Genomic DNA, 20,646 nt, shown 5'->3' with positions numbered 1-20,646 from the left:
AAAAAAGAAAAACCCCAGCACATTAAATGTATAAAAGACAAAGGAAGTCTTGCTATATAGAAAATATGGAAAGCATTAAATCAAGCATCGTCATCAAATCCCGTTAAATACCCCTCTGCCATATGTCCACAAAAAGACACAGCATCATTAAAGACAAAGCCTATCCTCACCCCCAAGTAAAGCAGGCATAGGAGGAGGCCTAAGACTGAGATAGACAAGCAACCAAAGAGATATGAAGAAGGAGGAGGAAAAAAGGAAAGTAAATGAACAGCCAAAACACGAAGTGTAGTGAGGAGAGAAAAGAAGTCTGGAACAACAACATTTTTCACAGAAATAGAACAAAGAATCCTAAAATTTATATGGAACAACAAAAGACCCCGAATAGCTAAAGGAATCCTCAGAAAAAAGAACAAAGCTGGAGGTATCACACTCCCTGATTTCAAAATATACTACAAAGCTATAGTAACCAAAACAGCATGGTACTGACACAAAAACAGACACACAGATCAATGGAATAGAATCGAAAGCCCAGAAATAAACCCACACATCTATGGACAGCTAATCTTTGACAAAGGAGCCAAGAACATACAATGGAGAAAAGAAAGTCTCTTCAACAAATGGTGTTGGGAAAACTGGATAGCCATATGCAAAAAAATGAAAGTAGACCCTTACCTTACACCATACACAAAAATTAACTCCAAATGGATTAAAGACTTGAATGTAAGACCTGAAACTGTGAAACTTCTAGAAGAAAACATAGGCAGTACGCTCTTCGACATCGGTCTTAGCAACATCTTTTCAAACACCACATCTGACTGGGCGAGAGAAACAATAGAAAAAATAAACAACTGGGACTACATCAAACTAAAAAGCTTCTGCACAGCAAAGGAAACCATCAACAAAACGAAAAGACAACCTAACAATTGGGAGAAGATATTTGCAAACCATACTTCTGATAAGGGCTTAATCTCTAAAATATATAAAGAACTCATGCATCTCAACAACAAAAAAACTACCAACCCAATTAAAAAATGGGCAAAAGACCTGAACAGACATTTCTCCAAAGAAGATATACAGATGGCCAACGGACACATGAAAAGATCTTCAAAATCACTAGCTATCAGGGAAATGCAAATCAAAACTACAATGAGATATCACCTCACGCCCGTCAGAATGGCTATAATTAACAAGACAGGAAACAACATGTGTTGGAGAGGATGTGGAGAGAAGGGAACTCTCATACACTGCTGGTGGGAGTGCAAACTGGTGCAGCCACTATGGAAAACAGTATGGAGATTCCTCAAAAAATCAAGGATAGAATACCATATGATCTAGCTATTCCACTGCTGGGTATTTATCCAAAGAACTTGAAAACACCAATTTGTAAAGGTACATGCACCCCTGTGTTCATTGCAGCGTTATTCACAATAGCCAAGACTTGGAAGCAACCTAAGTGCCCATCAAGGGACGAATGGATAAAGAAGCTGTGGTATATATACACAATGGAATACTACTCAGACATAAGAAACGATGAAATCCAGCCATTTGTGACAACATGGATGGACATTGAGGGTATAATGCAAAGTGAAATAAGTCAGAGGGAGAAGGTCAAATACCGCATGATTTCCTTCATTAAGTAGTAGATAATAACAACAATAAACAAACACATAGGGACAGAGATGGGATTTGTGGTTACCAGAGGGGAAGGGGGGAGGGAGGAGGGTGAAAGGGATAATTCGGTACATGTGTGTGGTGATGGGTTGTAATTAGTATTTTGGTGGTGAACATGATGTAATCTATGCAGAAATAGAAGTATAATGATGTACACCTGAAATTTTTACAATGTTATAAACCAATGTTACTGCAATAAACAAAAAATTAAAAAAAAAAAAGTCTGCAACAGAAAGAGCATCAGCACCTACTGACCTAGGAGTCACACAAACACTCCAGCACAAAAGAAACTGGCAGTCTGTATTTGTAGAACAATTTACCAGGCATTTCCACATACATTATGAAATAGAAGATTTGTAACAACATTGTGAATATTGATCCCATTTTATGGAAAGAAACGAAGTTCTGTGAGAGTAAGGGAAAGGCCAAAAGCCACACAGCTAATAAGTAACAGAACCTTGGACTTTGAACTCCAAGTCCAAGGTTCACTCCAATATGCCACTGCTGCTATAGAGTGTCCCTCAAATTGCTACTAATTTTCAAATAACCATGATAATTTCAAGAAGCAAATGTATTATCAATATAAACATAGTAAGCTATTTTTCTTTCCTCTAGGGAAACTAACTCTGAAAAAAATCTGATTTGTCCTTTCAAAATCAACAGCACATGGGATTGGCCCCGGGGCTTAGCGGTTAAGCGCGTGCGCTCCGCAGCTGGCGGCCCGGGGTTCGGATCCCCAGCGTGCACCGACGCACTGCTTCTCGGGCCATGCTGGGGCCACGTCCCACATGCAGCAGCTAGAAGGATGTGCAGCTATGACATACAACTATCTACTGGGGCTTTGGGGGAAAAACATAAATAAATGAAATTATAGAGAAAAAAAATCAACAGCACGTGGTAGAGGGGGGCAGCAGGGAGGGGGTGTGGTAACAAAGGGCAACAAGAGGGAGTCTGCAGTGATGGAGCTGCTCCCCATTTCGAATGAGGTGGTGGATACACGAAGCTACACATGTGAAAATTGTACAGAACTTCATACACACATTCACAAATGAGTACAACTAAAATTGTGGAAGTCGGAACAAAATCTGTGGATTTTATCCATGTCAATATCCTGGTTGTGATATACTGTAGTTTTACACAATGTTGCTACCGGAGTAAAGTGGGTAAAGGATATATAAGATCTATTTGTATTTTTTGCTATAACTGTATGTGAATATGCAATTATCTCAATTAAAAAATCAACAGAATATTTATACCACCAATACTGATTCTGAAACACATTAGTGAGTGATATTACGTAGAAATATGAGAAGACATAATATAGTCATTCAAAGCCAACTTTGTTATAGTGGAACTGGCAAAGGCCTTACCCACAAAATTAAAATTTTAAAATTATTATTTCAAGCCAGGGATGACAATTTTGGATAATTTTTGGAGGCAGAATCCTTAAGAGAGAGAGCGAGATTACTCTAGCCATGCAGATGATAAACCATGAGTAGAAGGAAAAATCAGGAACCGTGGGAAAAAAGTCTTTTTGAACTAGAACAAATAGCTCTTTAAGAATTCCATCTCAAAACATCAACTGACGTAATACTAGAACTGTAAGCCAGATGCTCGGTAGGACAATTAGAGAATTATGGTTATAATTATGGGATGCACCAAGAATTGTCTAATAATAACACTAAACAATAGCTGCTATATATCAAACACATACTATGTGCCTGGTTGTGCTGAGTGCTTCACATAAATGGTCAAAAATCCTCACAACAACCCTGGGAGGTAAAATGTGGAAACTGATGGATCTTATGTAATTCAGCCAAGGTCACACAGATAGAAAGTGGTAGAGCTTGACTTTGAACCTAGGTTTTTCTAACTCTAAAGCTTGAGTGCCCGTCACTGCTCCATAATACATAGGAAAGAAATACTTTATCTTTATATTCTGGTATATGACTATAGGGTGAGAGAAAAAAATTACGTCCATGGTGGAAAATTATCACTGATATTACACTTACCTGCTTGTAAGTTCCATCCAGCAAGGTGTCCAGGTGTTGGAGGGGGGCAGGTGTTTTATCTTTGAACCTTGTTAACAGCCTCCGTTGAATGGCCCGAAACTGTACAGCTCTTTGAGATAAGAGTTCTTCTAATTTTTCACCATTTATCCGTAGCTACAATGAAGAATTTCTTACAGTCAAGTTAAATGTGCACAACAAATCATATGTTACTCAAGACCACAGGCAATGCCAACAAAAGTTTGAAAAAGAGTAATGAAGAAATTTAAACATATTATAGAGTTAGGAGAATTAAAACAGTGTGGTATTTGGTACATGAACACATAGATAATTCAGTGAAACAGATCAAATGGAAAGTTAGTAAAGGTGACCCAGTATCCACTGGGGAAAAGACAGATTGCTTAATAAATGTTTTCTGATAAATGATTAAATACACTGGAAAAAAAGAATAGAAACTTTCTCCCCTAGTCTTCACAGCAAAATCAATTGCAGAGGAATCAAAAGTTTAAGACAATAAAAGTACTAGAAAAATCTTGGCTAGAAAAATCTCTTGACTATTTCCAAATATCAAATCAATCTTCAAAGGATGAAGATTTGACACCTTTAAGATACTCAAGAGAATCTAACCCAGGCTCTGAAGGTACTTTCAGATAAGAAATGCAAAAATATTCAGGCAACAAAGTCACTGTCAGATCTCATTTATTTAGACATCTAATCATTCAGCATTTACTAAGCGCCCATTGTGCCGGATACTGGAGAATATTTTATGTGGTTAACCCTCATTCAGATGCAGAAGTTCTGGTGTGCTTGTTAAAAAAGAAAAGGAAAAATCACTTTATAATCACACTTCCTTTGTGGCCTGCTAGAATTAGTTAGCCAAATGGCCGCTGATAAGCTCAAATAGTTTTAACACCGGGTTATTGAGGTCAAAGGCTAAGTCCCCATGTGAGAGCATTAAATCAGCTCTGTTCCAAGACCAGAGCACATGCTTAGCTCTAGGCAGCCACTCTGTAAACGTCTGTAACTGATCACAAGCTGGGCAAGAGGGCAGGAATGGATTCACAAAACCCACCACACACATAAGAATAACAACTCAAAGCACCCGGCCTAGTAGCATGCATACCAAAATTCTTATCTCTCTAACATCTATTTCTCTTTTATATATCGAAAGATTATAGATGATGTGGGTTATGATCATACACACCTCAAAATGATGATCGATCAACTCAAAATATTCTTGAAGGGGCACAGATCCAGAAAAAGAACATGCGAAATCTTTGATTCCCTGTTTTTCAAAATATTCTTGAAGGCGGATAATAAGCTCATTTGTTATGAGCCAAAGATCTTCAAATTGCTCACTCTGAATGCGATATCGTTCTAAGAGAGAAAAAATAATTAAGGAAAAATGCTTATTAACACATAATTACTAGCTGAAACGACATGAATTATCGCTAACTCTGACATGAATACCAAAACGAAAAGGACCGAGATTTCTTTTTTGGAGTATAGATATGATTTCTACTGGCTTGATTAAAATACTTCTGCTTATTGTGATTTTCTGCATCAACCACTTAACATTTTCAAATTTAATTCCAAAGGTATGTGGTCACTCTGCAGGCGGCAGAGTTTGGTCCTTTTTACTATGTATCTTATAATAAATTTCAGGATGATAAAAACATCCAAATTCTTCTAAAAAAAAGCTTGACTTAAAAGGTAAAAAAAAAAAAAAAAAACAGTCATTGCAAAAGTACAATGTGGTATCATTAGTTTGTTTCAGAAAATTGATGTGAAATAAAATTTAATCTATAGACAGTCCCATATCCTGGACACTGTAGCCAGCTTAAATCCTTGTAATCATGATCAAAGTTTTCTATTTTTCTAATAGTTCTTTTATTTAAGGAGAGATTTTGCAGTCAGACTCTTCTGTAAATATAAATCTTGTTTCCCTCCATTCCCTGAAACCTCAGCTCCAAGAGAGCCAAATTCCTGTCCATCCCCTACCCTGATGATGATGATGACAACAATGATGACAGTGGTGGCAATAACTACATCTATGATAAGAGCAACTGTTATTTCTTGAGCACCAACCATGTACTAAGCACTGTGATTGCAACAATCCCTTTTTTATAAAAAGGAAAACCAGGCACAGAGAATTTCAGAGATTTGCCAAAGGTCACAAAGCAAATTAAATGTTGGAGCTAGAATTCATGATATATATCTTTCTTCCCCACCTGCCTAAATTCTACCTATTCTTCAGGACCTGGCTTCAATCACACCTCCCCCAAGAAACCTTTATATCTCTACCATCTATAGCAGTCTAAGATGTGCCAGGCATTATCTAAGCACTTTACATTCACTCTCTTGTTTAAACCTCTATAGCCCTATGGGGGGAAATATTGTTATCCTCATTTTACAGAAGAATAAATCCAGTCACAGAAGAGTTTATGTAATTTGCAAGGTCATCTAGCCAGTTAGTAACAGAGCAGGGATTGGAACTCTAGCTATTAATCCAAAGACAAGCTGTTAATCTTAACCACCTCACAATATCGCATGTCTCTGAATTTATATAGAGATGTAGTATATCTATAGTTCACTAAGCACTTAACCATATACAACCATGTAACCTTATTTAACTTTCCAGATGATTATATTCAGTCTCTTCAAAGAGATCATATACTTTTTGAGATCTAGGACTAAGTCTCCTATTCCATTTACTTCACCATTTATTGAGCATCTATTATGTGCAACTTCATAAAGAAAGAAATGTTAGGAGTACAAAGATGAACTCAGTCTTCTTGCTTAAGGAGCCTAAAGTCTAGCTAAGGTAGTGTGACACATGGACATGCGAAATATTTTTTTATATTCCCCATGATACCTTGACAAATTCTATAAATACATTACACCTTTATATGGTTATTAGGATTTCAGTTTGTCATCCTCAGCCAGAATTCAAGAACATATCTCCTTTCATTCCCCTAGTCATCCTCTTTGTCAATTACATAAGGAATAAAATATACTGGGCATGCCTGCCATGGTGCATGGCATCTTGGTCTTGTCTGTTGTCATATCATTCCCCTTGGAGCTTCCACAGCCTTCCCCTCACCCCAATCTTATTCTGGATGCTGGCTTCTGCTCATGGTGCTGATCAGATGTCTTCCTCATTTCTCCCCATCAAAGATATTAGGACCAAGGTCAGATATAATAGCTTTCACTTTTCTTTGTAAATGTCGTTGAAAGTTTAGTGCTTTAGAAGAATAGAGACAGCACAATTGTGGTGAGGTGGGAGTAGAGAGTTAGAAGAGAGAATGATGACGACAAAATACAGTATTAGAATCCTCTAAATCTAGCTATCCAAGCTAAGCTTGGGCTCCTACATATTAAACCCAGACTGGTATATATTTATTCACTCCTTCATGCACTTATGTAACTCAGGGCAAGATGCTGGGGATAAAATCATGAATAAAGCAAGAGCCTCTGCCCTCAAGCAGCTCACAGTCGACTTGGAAAGATGGAGTGATGAGGGAAGAATGAACACTGCTTCTGCCATCACTGATTCAGGGACACATCATTAAGGTTGACCTTGCTACAGAAGTGTCAGGACTTCCCCCCAGGGGATAGATTACTATTTTCAAGTACGTGAAGGCCTATCACTGTCTTGACATGAGTACAGCCATGTTTGGCCACTCCATTGACCTACAGCCACCAGCACAAAAAAGAAATATAAAAGCTGCTTTCTGCGTGGTGGGAACTGGCCCTTCTCCCACGGAGAGAGTTGCAAGTTGTAACATTTCAAGGCTCTTGGAGCGTCGTAGCACGGGATGAACTGGCCATCTGTGCCGGGCTAAGACAATAACCAAAGAGAACAATGCACATACACAATTACTGGGCTGGGACGTTAGCCAAGGGGCTCAATGCACATACGCCACTGATAACCATTTGTGCATGGGAACACTAGATGCTTGCTCTGTAAACTCTGTAACTGCTTATATAAACTGCTGGAGACTGAGACCCAGTGAGAGTTCCACCTGTGGAAGGGACGCCTTGCCCAGGACGTGTGATCCTTGCCCAGCCGTGTCAATTGACAGGACTCTCCCGGCAGTGGGGCGTGGATGTTGTGAGTAATTGATTTATTGTGAAGTAATTGATCTGATGTGTTCTCTTTTCGGTCAACCTGGTGTTTGTCTTTCTGGTTGATTTGTGTCATTTCCCTTCAGTCGATCTGGTGTTTCCCATTCCGATCGATCTGATGTTTTTCCCTCTTATTATATGACCTATTCGGATCTGCTGCTATCTCAGCCGATGTGGATGTTTTCCCTTTCCAGTCGAGCTGGTGTTTTTTCCCTCTTATTATTTGACCTATTTGGATCTGTTTGCGGACTATCGCCTTTACTATCCTCTATATAATAAAATATACCTTCAGTCCATTTGTTTGGAGTGGAAAGTTTCTTTTACGTCTCCGATCGAATCCCCGAACCTCTCATAACAATCACATAGCAGAAGAATTAGACAATAGCAAAGGAGCTGCCAAGGGCAGAAGGCACAATAAGAACTGTTTAAGTATAGATATACACAGAGGTAGCTGCCTCAGGAGCAGGGAACTACCTCACTCCATTGGAAGTGTTTAAGGCTCCGAGCTCCTTGGTCTTTGGTGCTTTCTTGAAAGTTTCCTTGTGAGTTGTAGAACTCAACAGGGAAGAAAGATGGGTCATCTCACAAGGTACAGGCTTATGTGTCCCTGCATCTGTCCTGGGACAGATATTTGGTGCTGACTCAGTGCTGCCTCCAGGTTCTAGCCATTTGTCCCGCCCAAGCAGATGTCTGGCTTCTGGCTCAGTGCTGGCTCCAGGACCTTGTCTTTCTGTGTGTCTGTCCACCACGGGGCAGGTATTTGCTCCAGCCCAGAGCCCCCCTCCAGGCCCTAGGCCTCCTAAGGGAAGAAGCTGAGCTAGTCCAGCTATATCTCCTTTTGCAGCTTTGTGATCTCCCAGAACACTGGCTTGCTGCACCAGGCCTTGCTAGATGCAGCAGATGTAGGTGACCGAGCTGCACACCACAGTGATCCAGGCCTGAGAAGACAGCTAGATGCAGTCATAGCTATCAGAGTGACAAAGCTGGATGTGATGGTGGCAGGTGTGGGCACATATGTTGGTACTGTCACACTCACCAAAGCCACCCTCACTGCAGGCAGTATCTGCAAAGCCATAGGCTTAATAGTGAGCATGTTGTCCTCCACGGTGGCCCACACCAGTCCCAAGAGATCCCACATTGTGAAGTTCAGGCAGGGGCCCATGTCCTGCAGGTACACCCTTCCCAGGAAGGAACAGGGCTTGCCTAGGGTAGGCAATGCCCTCCAGGCTTGGAATTCTGCAAAAAGGATCATGTCCACCGCCTTGTACTCCTTGTCCAGGGCGGAGGGCATATCCCACAGTGCGGCACACAGCTGGGCAGAGGGAGCTACTGGTACTCTTACGGGAAGAGTGGCCCTTGCAGGGCCCAGTCTTAGTGGGACTCGACAGTTACAGGTGGAGATCGTAGTTGGGAGAGGCTGGTGTCAACGTAATGACCGATGTATTCAAGGCTATCACCTCTGCTTGCCCCGTGCCTCCTTCAGTGGCTTTTCTGGTGCCACCTACTTCTTGTGGGCTTCTTACACTATCTTGTAGGCTTCCTCAGGCAGGCTGGTGTCAGCTTCTCCTCCAGCTCCTGGTCCAGTGGTTCCCACACCTCGAACACCTGCTCGTGGTCCTCATCCTTCAGCTTCAGCTCCTGCTCAGCTTGCGTAGCATCTCCTTTAGGGGCTCAGAGCCCTTCTTGTGAATCCCCCTGAAGATCCTGTAGGAATATCTGTCAGGGGGCATTAAAGAAGAGCTTCCTCCAGGGTTCATAAGGTTGAAGAAGATCCTTTACAACTTCTAGATTCTGAGATTCCAAAAGTGAAAGAACATACCGCGTTAATGTGCTCATTTCCTTCCATGCATATGTACCTTTTAATAAAATACTTAAAACGGCGCCTGACACATATTAAGCACTCAATAAATGTCACCTGTTATCATCATTGTCACCATTATTTCCCCCAGGATATTGTAAACTAAAAGGCAGGGATTCTATCACAGACTTCTTTAGATAGCACCTAACTAATTCAGTAACTTTCAAATAGCAGATATGAAAAAAAAAAGTGGCTTTAATGGAATGTGTTTTCCTTAGCATAGTATTTGCTGTCATTTTAGATAGAGCTATACATTTTTATATAAATATTACAGTGCTAATATTTCAGAGGAAATTTAATTCAGGTTCTAGGAGAACTTTTTTTTCCTGAGGAAGATTCACCCTGAACTAACATCTGTGCCAATCTTCCTCTGTTTTGTATGTGGGTCGCTGCCACAGCATGGCTGACAAATAGTGTAGGTCCATGCCCAGGATCCGAACCCATGAACCTGGGCTGCCAAAGCGGCGCACACGAACTTAACCACTACGCCACAGGGCTGGCCCCTAGAAGAATTTTGAATAGGCTTTCACATGCAAGTAGAAAAACCTGGGATGTAGCCTAAATATATAGTAAGAATAAAATTTCTTATCTATGAAATGAAACAAAATTACAGAGAAGAAGTTATTCGATTCAACTATAATTTTTCAAAACAATTTTACCATATGTGACATAATTTACACATCTTAAAAGAGATGCATATAACAACTGAGATTACTGTAACATGTTTAAAAGAACTACATCATTTGGTCCAAAATGAAAAAACTATATACATTTCAAAGTACCTGAATGAAGTGAAGGAGCAAGCCATGGGGATACCTGTGGGAAGAGCATTCCAAGCCAAGGGAACTGTGAGTGCAAAGGCCCTGTGGCAGGACTGTACTTTCAGGAAGACTGAGCAGGCTAGTATGGCTGAAGCTAGGTGAGGAGTTTTTATGCTGCACCATAACAAGACATTACACCAGTTTCTGTTAAATCACCCATGTAGGTACTGCAAGAAAATCTGGAAACAAGGCACACTCAGGTATGCCCAGGCAAGTCTGTTCACCCAAAGTTAGTGTGAAAATTTATCAGAATTTACCACTGGGGAAAACATGGACAGGATTCTCAGCAGAATATTAACAGTATCCCCAGGCTCAGCTGACCAGGGGCTGAGTTGTTGATGAAGAAAGACAAATCCAACTAGCACCCACCCTAAGGCCTTCTAGAAAGTGCCGGGCTTAGTCCTCATTCACAGCTTTCACTGGGTATGGGTGATGTACTACGGAAAACAGGGCATGTTGTGGGCTAGCCAAGAAAGACAGGGGCCCAGAACTCTTCCCCAGAGAGGTGAAGTGTCCTGTCTCAGCTGCCTACAACTGGAGTTCCATCCCCACTCCTGGCAGACGACAAAATCCCTGATTTGACAAAACGAAATGTGGGCAAATCTAAACATCTCCCTTTTCCTTTTATCAAGATTTGAATTATCTCAAGAGAGGCCTATGAACTTTCTGAGAGACCCATCTCAATCCCTCATATTGTGCAAACAACGACTTCCACTCTCTAAAGATAAAGTAACAGAGAAAAGTCACATGCAGTAGGTTCAAAGGAAAGGGACAAACCAGAGAAATGAAATGAAATTCCCTTTATGAAAGAGCCACAATGCAAGACTCTCTTTAGTTGATAGTCTCAAGAAGATTCAACGTAACAATGCACCTATTCATTAATCCAAAAAATATTGTTAAGTGATAAGTGGTGGGAAGACAATGGGAAACAACACATATTGGTCCTGGCCTTCAAGAAAGGTAGAAAATAAATAATAACAAATAGTTATTAGTTATTAGTTATAAAAGGACTGTGATGCAGATAAAAAGGGTGCTATGATAAAGACTAATGGATGTTCTTTCTTGAGACATTGTGGTCAGGGAAGGTCACACTGAGAAGGTGACATCAGTGGTGGTACTAACAGTAATATTGAAGAAAATCATACTAGCAGCTAAAATTTACCTAGCACTTACAATGTACCAGGAAACTGCTATATGCTTTTTAGGGATTATCTCACTTGATTCTTACATATTATAATTGTACTATTTTATCCCCATTTTGTAGATGAAAAAAACAGGCAAAGAGTGGGTAAGTAATTTTTCCAAAGTCATCCAGACTAATTGTAAACCAGAGCTGGGATCTAAACTATCAGTTTGAGTCTAGACCCCACATTCTTTACCATTTTGTGCATAAAACTTGGATCTTTAGGATGAAAAGAACAGTCCAGATAGAGGTAATAGCAAGCACAAAGACTTCAGGGCAGAAAAAGTCAGACACGTACTAGGAACTAGAGAAGGCCAGCGTGAGGCAGAAAGTGTGCACAGACCAGGTCAGATGTTAGGCCAGGGCCAGAACATACAGGGATACCTATAGGGCTTGGTAAAGAGCTTGGATATTATTATAGACACAAAAGATTTTAAGCTGGAGAGTGGCAAGATATAATTTGTGATTATTTGTGTCCCTGTTTTTATTATGAGAGCTTCCAAGTAGAAAATGAATTGAAAAGGGGCAAGAATAGACTTACAGTTAGGACATTATAACCATGGTTCAGGGAACAGATGGTAGTGGCATATGTAGCAACTAAGGGCATCACGTTAGGAAGGAAATCCCCAGTTTCTCAGGTCTTATCCTCTGAGCAAACCTTAAAATCTAGTAAATTTTTAAATCTGTGACTTCAATACAATTAAATTATCCAATCTTCAATTTCTTCATCTACACAAAGGGGAGAATAAAACACACTCACAAGGTTGTTATGGAGATCAAATGTAATGCTGTATGGCAAAGACCTATACAAATGCAATTTACCTTTGCATGACAAAATTTAGATCAAGCAAAATTAGATTTTCAAAAAATACTGGTTGAAAAAATTAAAACTATCCAATATACGAAGTGTAGCGTGAAACAAGTGAAAAATTTAAAGCTCAATGAAAAATCCAAATATAAGTAAAACTCTAGATACCCAGTAGGTACTTGCTATAGACTGAATGTTTCTGTCCCCCTCAAAATTCATACTTTAAATCCTAGCACTCAGTGAGATGGTATTTGGAGGTGGGGCCTTTGGGAGGAGCACTCGTGAATGGGACTAGTGCCCTTACGAAAGAGATGCCGGAAAGCCCCCTTACCCCTTCTGTCATGTGAGGACACAGTGAAAAGACAGATATCTATGAACCAGGAAGCTGGCCCTCACCAGACACCAAATTTGCCAGAGCCCTCATCTTGGACTTCCCAGCCTCCAGAACTGTGAGAAATAAATTTCTGTTGTGTAAAAGTCACCAGTCTATGGTATTTTGTTGTTATAGCAGCCTGAATGGACTAAGATAGTACTCCACTGTAACCAAGTATAATACATGAATGCCACTAAATAATAGAAATGTAAAAATCATAGTAAACATTTAAACAGGAATGATATTTTCTGTAACTTTCAAAATTAGGCTTCAATTAATTTCTTATTTTCATCAACGCAAGCAGGAAAAAAAAGAAACCTAATTTTTCTGCAATGAAAAATTTATAATTAGACTTGGGATTTAGAAATATAAACACAATATTTTTAAGTTGGTTTTTTTGAGATCACCAAAAATCAATAAGAATCAATCAGTCAAAGACTTATAAGGCATTATTTTGATTATTAAACATTTTCTTAGTACTCCAAGATGGCTAACATTGCCCTGGAGACTTTCCAGAATATACATTCTATAGAAAGGAGAAATGAAAATTTCTATTTAAAATATAACATGAAAGAAGAAAGTTGTATTTTAAAATATACCCTTACAATATTGGTAATTAAAATAGCTGCCAAATTGAACATTCAATTTATTTTTTTATCTCTTTTCTTTTGCATCTTATAATAGTAGCTCAGTGGAAATAACCATTTCGGCTTCCAAATGAAATAAATTTGGATGATTGGAGCCCAGTCAATTGCCATTCCACTCTACTACAAATGGAGAGAAGAATATATTTAACTAAGCAGGGCACAAAAATGCATCACGTCAGTCTCTATTCATGTCAGAACATCTGAAGTTCATCAATATAAATAATGTTTGTATTCATATCATAAACAAAGCATCAAGATAATTTATGCTATTTGGAAATTTTAAAATGTGAAATGGAAAAGCAGATGAACGCTTTTTAAACCAAAAAGTTGGAGGGAATAATATAAACAGTTTCAGCAGATATTAGTATAATATTCTAAATATACAAACTCTTTAATATTAGTAGAAACTATGGATGGTTTCTCTAAATTTACTTTTCATAAGGCTTTTCCAAGATGGATTTATATCATATTCCCATTGTTTCTTGATAATATAGCTAAGAAACTCTAAGATAAATATTAATAGTAATACTATATTGATGAATCATTGTACACATTAAAGCGTTCACAATGACATGAGGTGAGTGTCAGGTGACTTTAGGTGTGATCATTACAGTTGTCCCTAAATTTTTTGGCTTCATTTAATGACTATCACAGAGTCCCTACTGTACGAACTTCCAGGCACACAAGAAAATTCACTGATTTCTGAAAACACCACACTTTACCAAGCATCTGAAGAGACCTTTTCCTCTTTCTGGAACACCCTCCACCTAATAATCTTCTATTCATTGCTCAAGATCCTCTACAAATAAAATCTCTTATGGAACTTCATTCTTTTGGACTCCCAATAGCACCTAAAGTGTGCTTCTGTAAGCATATCCAGCACTCCATTATTGGCTCTCTACCTGTTTGTCTCTCCTATTAGTCCAGGAGCTCTGTAAGAGCCACAACAGTCTTTATACCTAATATGCCTGCTGAATGAAAAATGAACACAGGCGTGGTCTACCCAGATGGAGTAGAGCAAGACTCTCACTTTCCTTGTTCTGAAGATATTTCGGTTAACACAGTTCAAGATCACACATGCTTTCTTTTGGCAGATGCAAAAAGAAAGCCTTTTTCAAGGCCTAACCCTTTGTCACATGCATTACTACAATTCTTTCATAATACCTGAAAGCAAAATAATCAAAACAGATAAGCAAAATACTTTTAAACTTGACCTTATACAATTCAATCACTCTTTCCAGCATGTTAAAATCTTTCAGGACACTGAAAAGTTCGCTGTATTAGTTATCTTTTCCACTTTCCAAAGGCCTACCTGAAGCTACATAAATTTGCTATTTGCAATTGTATAGCCCTACTTGTGACACTGAGAGTATGTATTTACTCAATATTCATTGCTAATTACCAGCTTAGCAGGGTACAGAATGCTAAATTGAAAATCATTTCCCTCAGATCTTGGGGAAAATTTCCCCATTGTCCTCTAGCATCAAATGATTTTGATGAAAAGTTAAATGCCTTGAGCAGCTTGTTTTCCCCTTTCCAATCTTTGAGGATATGCTCCTGATCCTTAGTGCTCTTAAACTTCACAATGATGTATCTGGGTACCTCTCTTTTTCTCATTTATTGTGCTAACATCAAACAGGCTCGTTCAATATCCACAAATGTGACATCAACATATCGCTGAAATCCTGGTCTCCATTGGTCTTCTCTCCATTTTAGCAGCCCACTCCCCAAAGGTCACATCTTGTCTGCGGTCCCCGTGAACTCTTGACATCAACATCTCATCCATTCTCTGACCATCACCTTTTATTCTAGTTCACTTGCTCTGCAACTCTACTTCACTTTTTCAACTTTATCAAGACTTGTCATCCTTTGAAGGCATTAATTTTTCACTATGTATTGGTTTTCTCTAATCCCTACTTCTCTTACCAGCTTAGATTTGGTAGTCCATTACTACAATCACTCTCATAAAAATATTTTATCTGCAATTTTCTGTTTAAAAATCCCAGCCCTGACTTTAGTTGCTTGGATACTGATAAACAAATCACAGCCAGGGAAAATGATCTAACAAGGATATGACTGGTTTCACTTCAAAATTCAGGATCTCAGACTTCAAATGGGAACCTAACATTGCCTGATCCCTCATGAGTTTGCTTTCTTATTCTCCAAGAGACCAATGTCATAACTTTTTTTCATATTAGAAATCATCTAAGCTCCTTTATCTTCCTACCAACAAATCTAAAGTCTCCCTGAACCTATATCTAATCTCTCCTATCACAGTGAAGTTAAAAGGCCTGCCCCTTAATCCCCTCTATCTGACCCTGGGCTCTGCATCCCACCCCCTCTCTCGTTCTCAAGGACTTCATTGCTTTGTGACTTCCTTCTCCTTCCTAACCATCAGCCTCTCCCACTGAACTCAATCATTTCAATCAATATTCAGACATGTTCCAACATCGCTCATTTAAAAACAAAACAAAACCCACAACTCCTTCCAACTACCTCTCACTTCTGAATTACTGAGTTTGGTTGTCCAATTCTTACTGAAAACACTAGATACTCAAAACTTGCAACACTAGATACTCTAAATTTATCCTTGGATTAAGCTGCATCTTAGACTGCACTGATTTGGGCTCAGATAGAATTATATTTAGTAAATTGAGTTTTATGATTAATTTTAACGCTCTGTGAAATTTGTTACTCACAAATTGTGATTATATAAGCATAAAATTTATAATAACAAAAATAAGCTATAGAGACATTAATGAAGAAGTTGTCTTTGTGATATTCAGAAGAGAAATTTCATCCTGGTCTCAGCATCAGTAAAGGCTGTGCATCTCCTAAACAACTGATTTGATTTTATCTTTTGAACATTCTTAAAATTATAAATAAAATGCTTTCCTGTTATTTTTAGGCTATTAGCATCTTCTCGATTATACAGTATACACATCTGAGTGTTAATCTTATTCTTACCTTTATTAATTTCCTGCTCTTATTTTCTCTGTCTGTTTCCTTCAACTGTTTATTTTCTCCTTTCATATTTTGGATATTTTTATAAACTATTTTAAATCCTTTAAGAAACAAGTAGACAAAGGCAAGATACAAATAAATGTAGTAGAGATAAAGATAAAAATAGAAATAGAAGAGAGACCAAGAAAAGTATAGATACAGAAAGGAGCAGGAGGGAGGAGGAAGAAAGAGGTGGCAGTGTTTGTTGTGTGAGATAATAAGCCACTATGTGGATCTGGATCTTAAAAAAGTGGAATGGCAGGGATATATACACATTTAGGTTGTAGCATTTTTTTTTCTGAAATCGCACTATAGTGAATCACTCAAAATGACTGACTTCTTTGTAGAAATATTTTACAATTATTATTATAAAAATATTTGATCTCATAAAATTTGACCTGTCTGGTTATTTTTTAACAATTTTATTGAGGTAGAATTAATATACAAAAAACTGCACATATTTAATGTATACAATTTGATGAGTTTGGACATATGCATACACCTGTAAAACTATCACTACAATCAAGGTAAGAGACATATCGATCACCTGTCTTGTTATTTTCAATTTAGGACTATGGAAATCATTTTCAGAAATTTTGCTAGTATAGAGTATTATTCCTAAATATTTTTATCTTTAATGCTTTATTTTTTCAGAATTCACATAATAAACTCTAATTACATTAAAGCACTACTCTACTATCTCAAAATAAAATTCAGTTCCCCAGAGAGTGTGATTTGATATCGGAGACAATGAGCTGCATTCACATTTCTCTTGTCTGCTTTGGCTGATCTGTACTGAATCAGAGAGTTGAATTAAAATTACCATACAGCACACTTCAAACTTTGGTTGATTATTGAACAGGTTTTAAAAAGAGATGAATATGTGAAACCCACAGAAAATACTATCCATGATCCGAGGGCAACTCTATATGACTTGGGAAGCACTTACCTATTCACAAGGGAAGAAATACTACTACAAAAAAGAAAAATGCCAAACACAGATTGGGTACAAATCACTTCATTCCTTTCTTAGGGATGAATACTCTGATGGTGCAGTAGAGAGCACCAACACCAGTCTCAATTCCAGAAAACTTCACTCTCTTCATATCTATCTCCCTTCATCACCAAGGGTAGTTCCTAGGTAGAATTCAGTGTGTCACTGAAGCCAAAAAACCATCAGAGAATTGTAATGGCTACTTTTCAGATTTCAGTTTACACAGTTCATTTGGTTCCTTATTTAAAAGATCCTGTCCTATTCCATTATTTAGTCTGTCTGCCCACACGCTGGCTGTGTCAAGGCATTGCCACATATTCAGAAGAATGTAAATAAACCAGTTATATACCTGGATATTTGGTGAAATTTAGAAAATGGTAAGGTAATCATGGGCAACAGCAATGCTCTAAGAGTTACTTTATCTCAAAAAGAATAAATATAATGCATTAAGACATAAATAGTCCCATTTGCACAAAGAATAACTTTTTGCCTTTGAAAGGCAAAGATTCATTTTTAGAGTATCATCAACTGAAGTCAAACAGATACGTACAATTTTCCAAGAAAATGTTGGCAACAATTTTTTCAATTCAACTAAAGAGAATACTTTAACTAAGAGAAATGCACCAAAATGATTCCATCATCCAACTGAAGCTAATCAAAACAAAATGGTGCCAATGGAAAAAAGATTGCAACCATGACCAAGCAAAGACCACAAAAAGTACAGAATCCTCTCATTCTTCTCAGAACTGTCTTTGATTTACGTACCTTATTCTAGAATCTTTAATTATATCCAAGTCTATTTCACCAGTTATCAATCTACATATTCCAGAAACTGCTACGATTTTAGCCACAGAAACGTCATTACAGTTTCTAAAATAGGGATGTGTGTATGTTCCTCCCACTAACATCTTTATTTTTCAAAAAAGGATATATCCTTATTTTATTATATTTTCTGATTTTAAAAGAAATAACCAACTAAAACTGCAAATGCATAAAGTAGAAAGTGAAAGCCCATTGTATAAACTGCAGAGATTTAAAAAATTGAAGTGTACTCAGCCAGACTTTTTGCATATGTATACACATTCACTCCTTCCAATATCCTTATTGCTCCTAAAATTTGTTAAACACTTCCTTTCTTAATATTTTACTTTATTTCCATGAAGGTGTATGTAACTCAGTGAGTTTAGCAGCTTCAGTATCCTACACACATCAGAAGTCAGTTTTACATTAAATAGTTTCAACTGTTGTTCTCATATGAAGCAACCAAATTAATAAGGCATATTTAAACCTGAAATTCAAACTTGATTATATAACTACTACTTTTCAGTCTACTGAGATTAGTCTCAGCAAAAACCATTTACTTTCACCTTCATCTTTGCCAATATCCAAAAGGAGGATATAAGAATATACACACACAAAAAAAAAATCAATGCCAATTTCTTGTAGTTCTTGAAATATAGTTCACCATATACCTATGTCAAAAACATTTTTTATTTCTTTAAATTCTTTTCTCAAACTCTCTTCATTCCCAAAACCAAAGTTACATATGTCTAATGAAATACGATTCTATCTTCATAACTTTTATGTTCTATATACTTAATACCATGGTTCTTAGTTTTCAATATCTAACAGAACATCACTCTGGAGAAATCCTTGACGTGATGCTGATCTGTGATCTAGTGTCCTCAAAAGAAAATTTCAAAAGCAATAATACCACGGTTTTACTTACGAGAGGTTTTAGAAGCAAGAAGCGTAACTCGGGAACCTCCTAGGAAGCGAAAACCCATTACATTCACCTGATCATCTTCTGACTGATTGGCAAAGCCTAAAAAAAAAGAAAAAATCACCTTACATAACCACAAGGCAAGACACTTAATGTCTGGAATAGGAAGCTTAGTTGATGACAAATATTTTTTATGTCACTAGTCATGTTTAAAGCCCACATATGCAGTATATAATATATTAACTGATTTCCATAGTAGCTTCCAATTGCTAAAATTTCTGCCTCACAAGAATACTCTGGAATCATTTAATTTTCTTTCTTCTACTAGTTCATTCTAGGTCTGAAACAGGAAATGCACAGATCAACCTAGAACATGTGTCATACCAGGTAGCAAGGAAGCTATCAGTGACTAGTAGGGTTGTAGGAAAAGGATATAAGACCCAACTTAAAGAGACTACCACTGGCCAGAGATGAAAATATTTGAGTATCAAAAAAGATAATAATTGCAATGGAGTGAAACATATCAAATATATTTAAATGTATGTGTTCATATTGACACTAAAAACAAAACAAAAAAGCCAACTGGTCACTACTGGAGGATCTTAGAGAATCAACTCATTATTTTAAAAATCAGTAATAAAGACAAAGTACCAAGCATTCATAGTGATGATCCTATTCGAAGTACAACACATAATCAATAGTAGATAAGGAAAAGGTTATCTGTATAGAAATATTCCAGCTAAAAATTAAAGAAAGCTTGAAATAAATAGAATATCACCATTTTTCAATTTCCAATGAATTAACGGGTCTCAGCATTGAATATCAATGGCTGTTACCAACATCAAAAGAAAAAAGACAAACAGATATTATGTAGCCCCTGCTGAAAGTATATACCACTATTCATGATGTAGTGTGGCCAAAATAATCAACGCTACTCTATTAGCTCTAGATGCAACTATCAATTTACAGGCAACATGGTGAACAGAGAAAATATTAAACAATAGCACAGAGATGTAATGAACAAAATTCAGAGTGTGGGAAACATAGGAAAAATAATCTGTATTTAATAAATAAACTGCAAATTAAAAGAGAGATGAAGGGGGAAATCTATAGAAAAGAAGATACCAAAAAATTCACGTCAAAAAATTGCAATAAGTGAACCACCTTTGAATCTTGACTCAAAAACAAACAAATAAAAATTATAATGAAGACTGTCACTTTGGGCCAAGATGGAGAAACTGGAGCCAAATTTATCCTTCCACCTGAAACAACTAAAAAAATAGGACAGAATACATGAAATAGCATTTTTTAAGACATTGGAGATAGGAAATAAACAACAGTGATCCCTGACAAACAAGAAACAAATAATGGGAGCCCTAGGCTTGCCCCCACTTACTGCCTAGAGAAAATTTCTAAGCCACAATACAT

General features: G+C 37.6%; 1 protein-coding gene and 1 pseudogene across 2 annotated transcripts in view; both read right to left on the bottom strand.

Moving 5' to 3' along the window:
- Positions 1–20,646, bottom strand: part of BBS9 (Bardet-Biedl syndrome 9) — a 433,858-nt gene that overhangs the window by 210,596 nt on the left and 202,616 nt on the right. For both annotated transcript variants that reach the window (XM_058528025.1, XM_058528034.1), the window contains 3 exons: positions 19,225–19,320; positions 4,885–5,057; positions 3,684–3,836 (listed from right to left, as the gene is read on the bottom strand). In XM_058528025.1, the coding sequence (XP_058384008.1) occupies positions 3,684–3,836; positions 4,885–5,057; positions 19,225–19,320 (422 nt within the window). The remainder of the gene's footprint in view (positions 1–3,683; positions 3,837–4,884; positions 5,058–19,224; positions 19,321–20,646) is intronic.
- Positions 8,635–9,565, bottom strand: LOC131422721 (guanine nucleotide exchange factor for Rab-3A-like; annotated as a pseudogene).

The sequence above is a fragment of the Diceros bicornis genome, chromosome 3 (genome assembly GCF_020826845.1).
Source record: "Diceros bicornis minor isolate mBicDic1 chromosome 3, mDicBic1.mat.cur, whole genome shotgun sequence".
Classification (NCBI taxonomy): Eukaryota; Metazoa; Chordata; class Mammalia; order Perissodactyla; family Rhinocerotidae; genus Diceros; species Diceros bicornis.
Note: the sequence above shows the minus strand (reverse complement) of the source record. Positions and strands in the feature narration are given on the sequence as shown.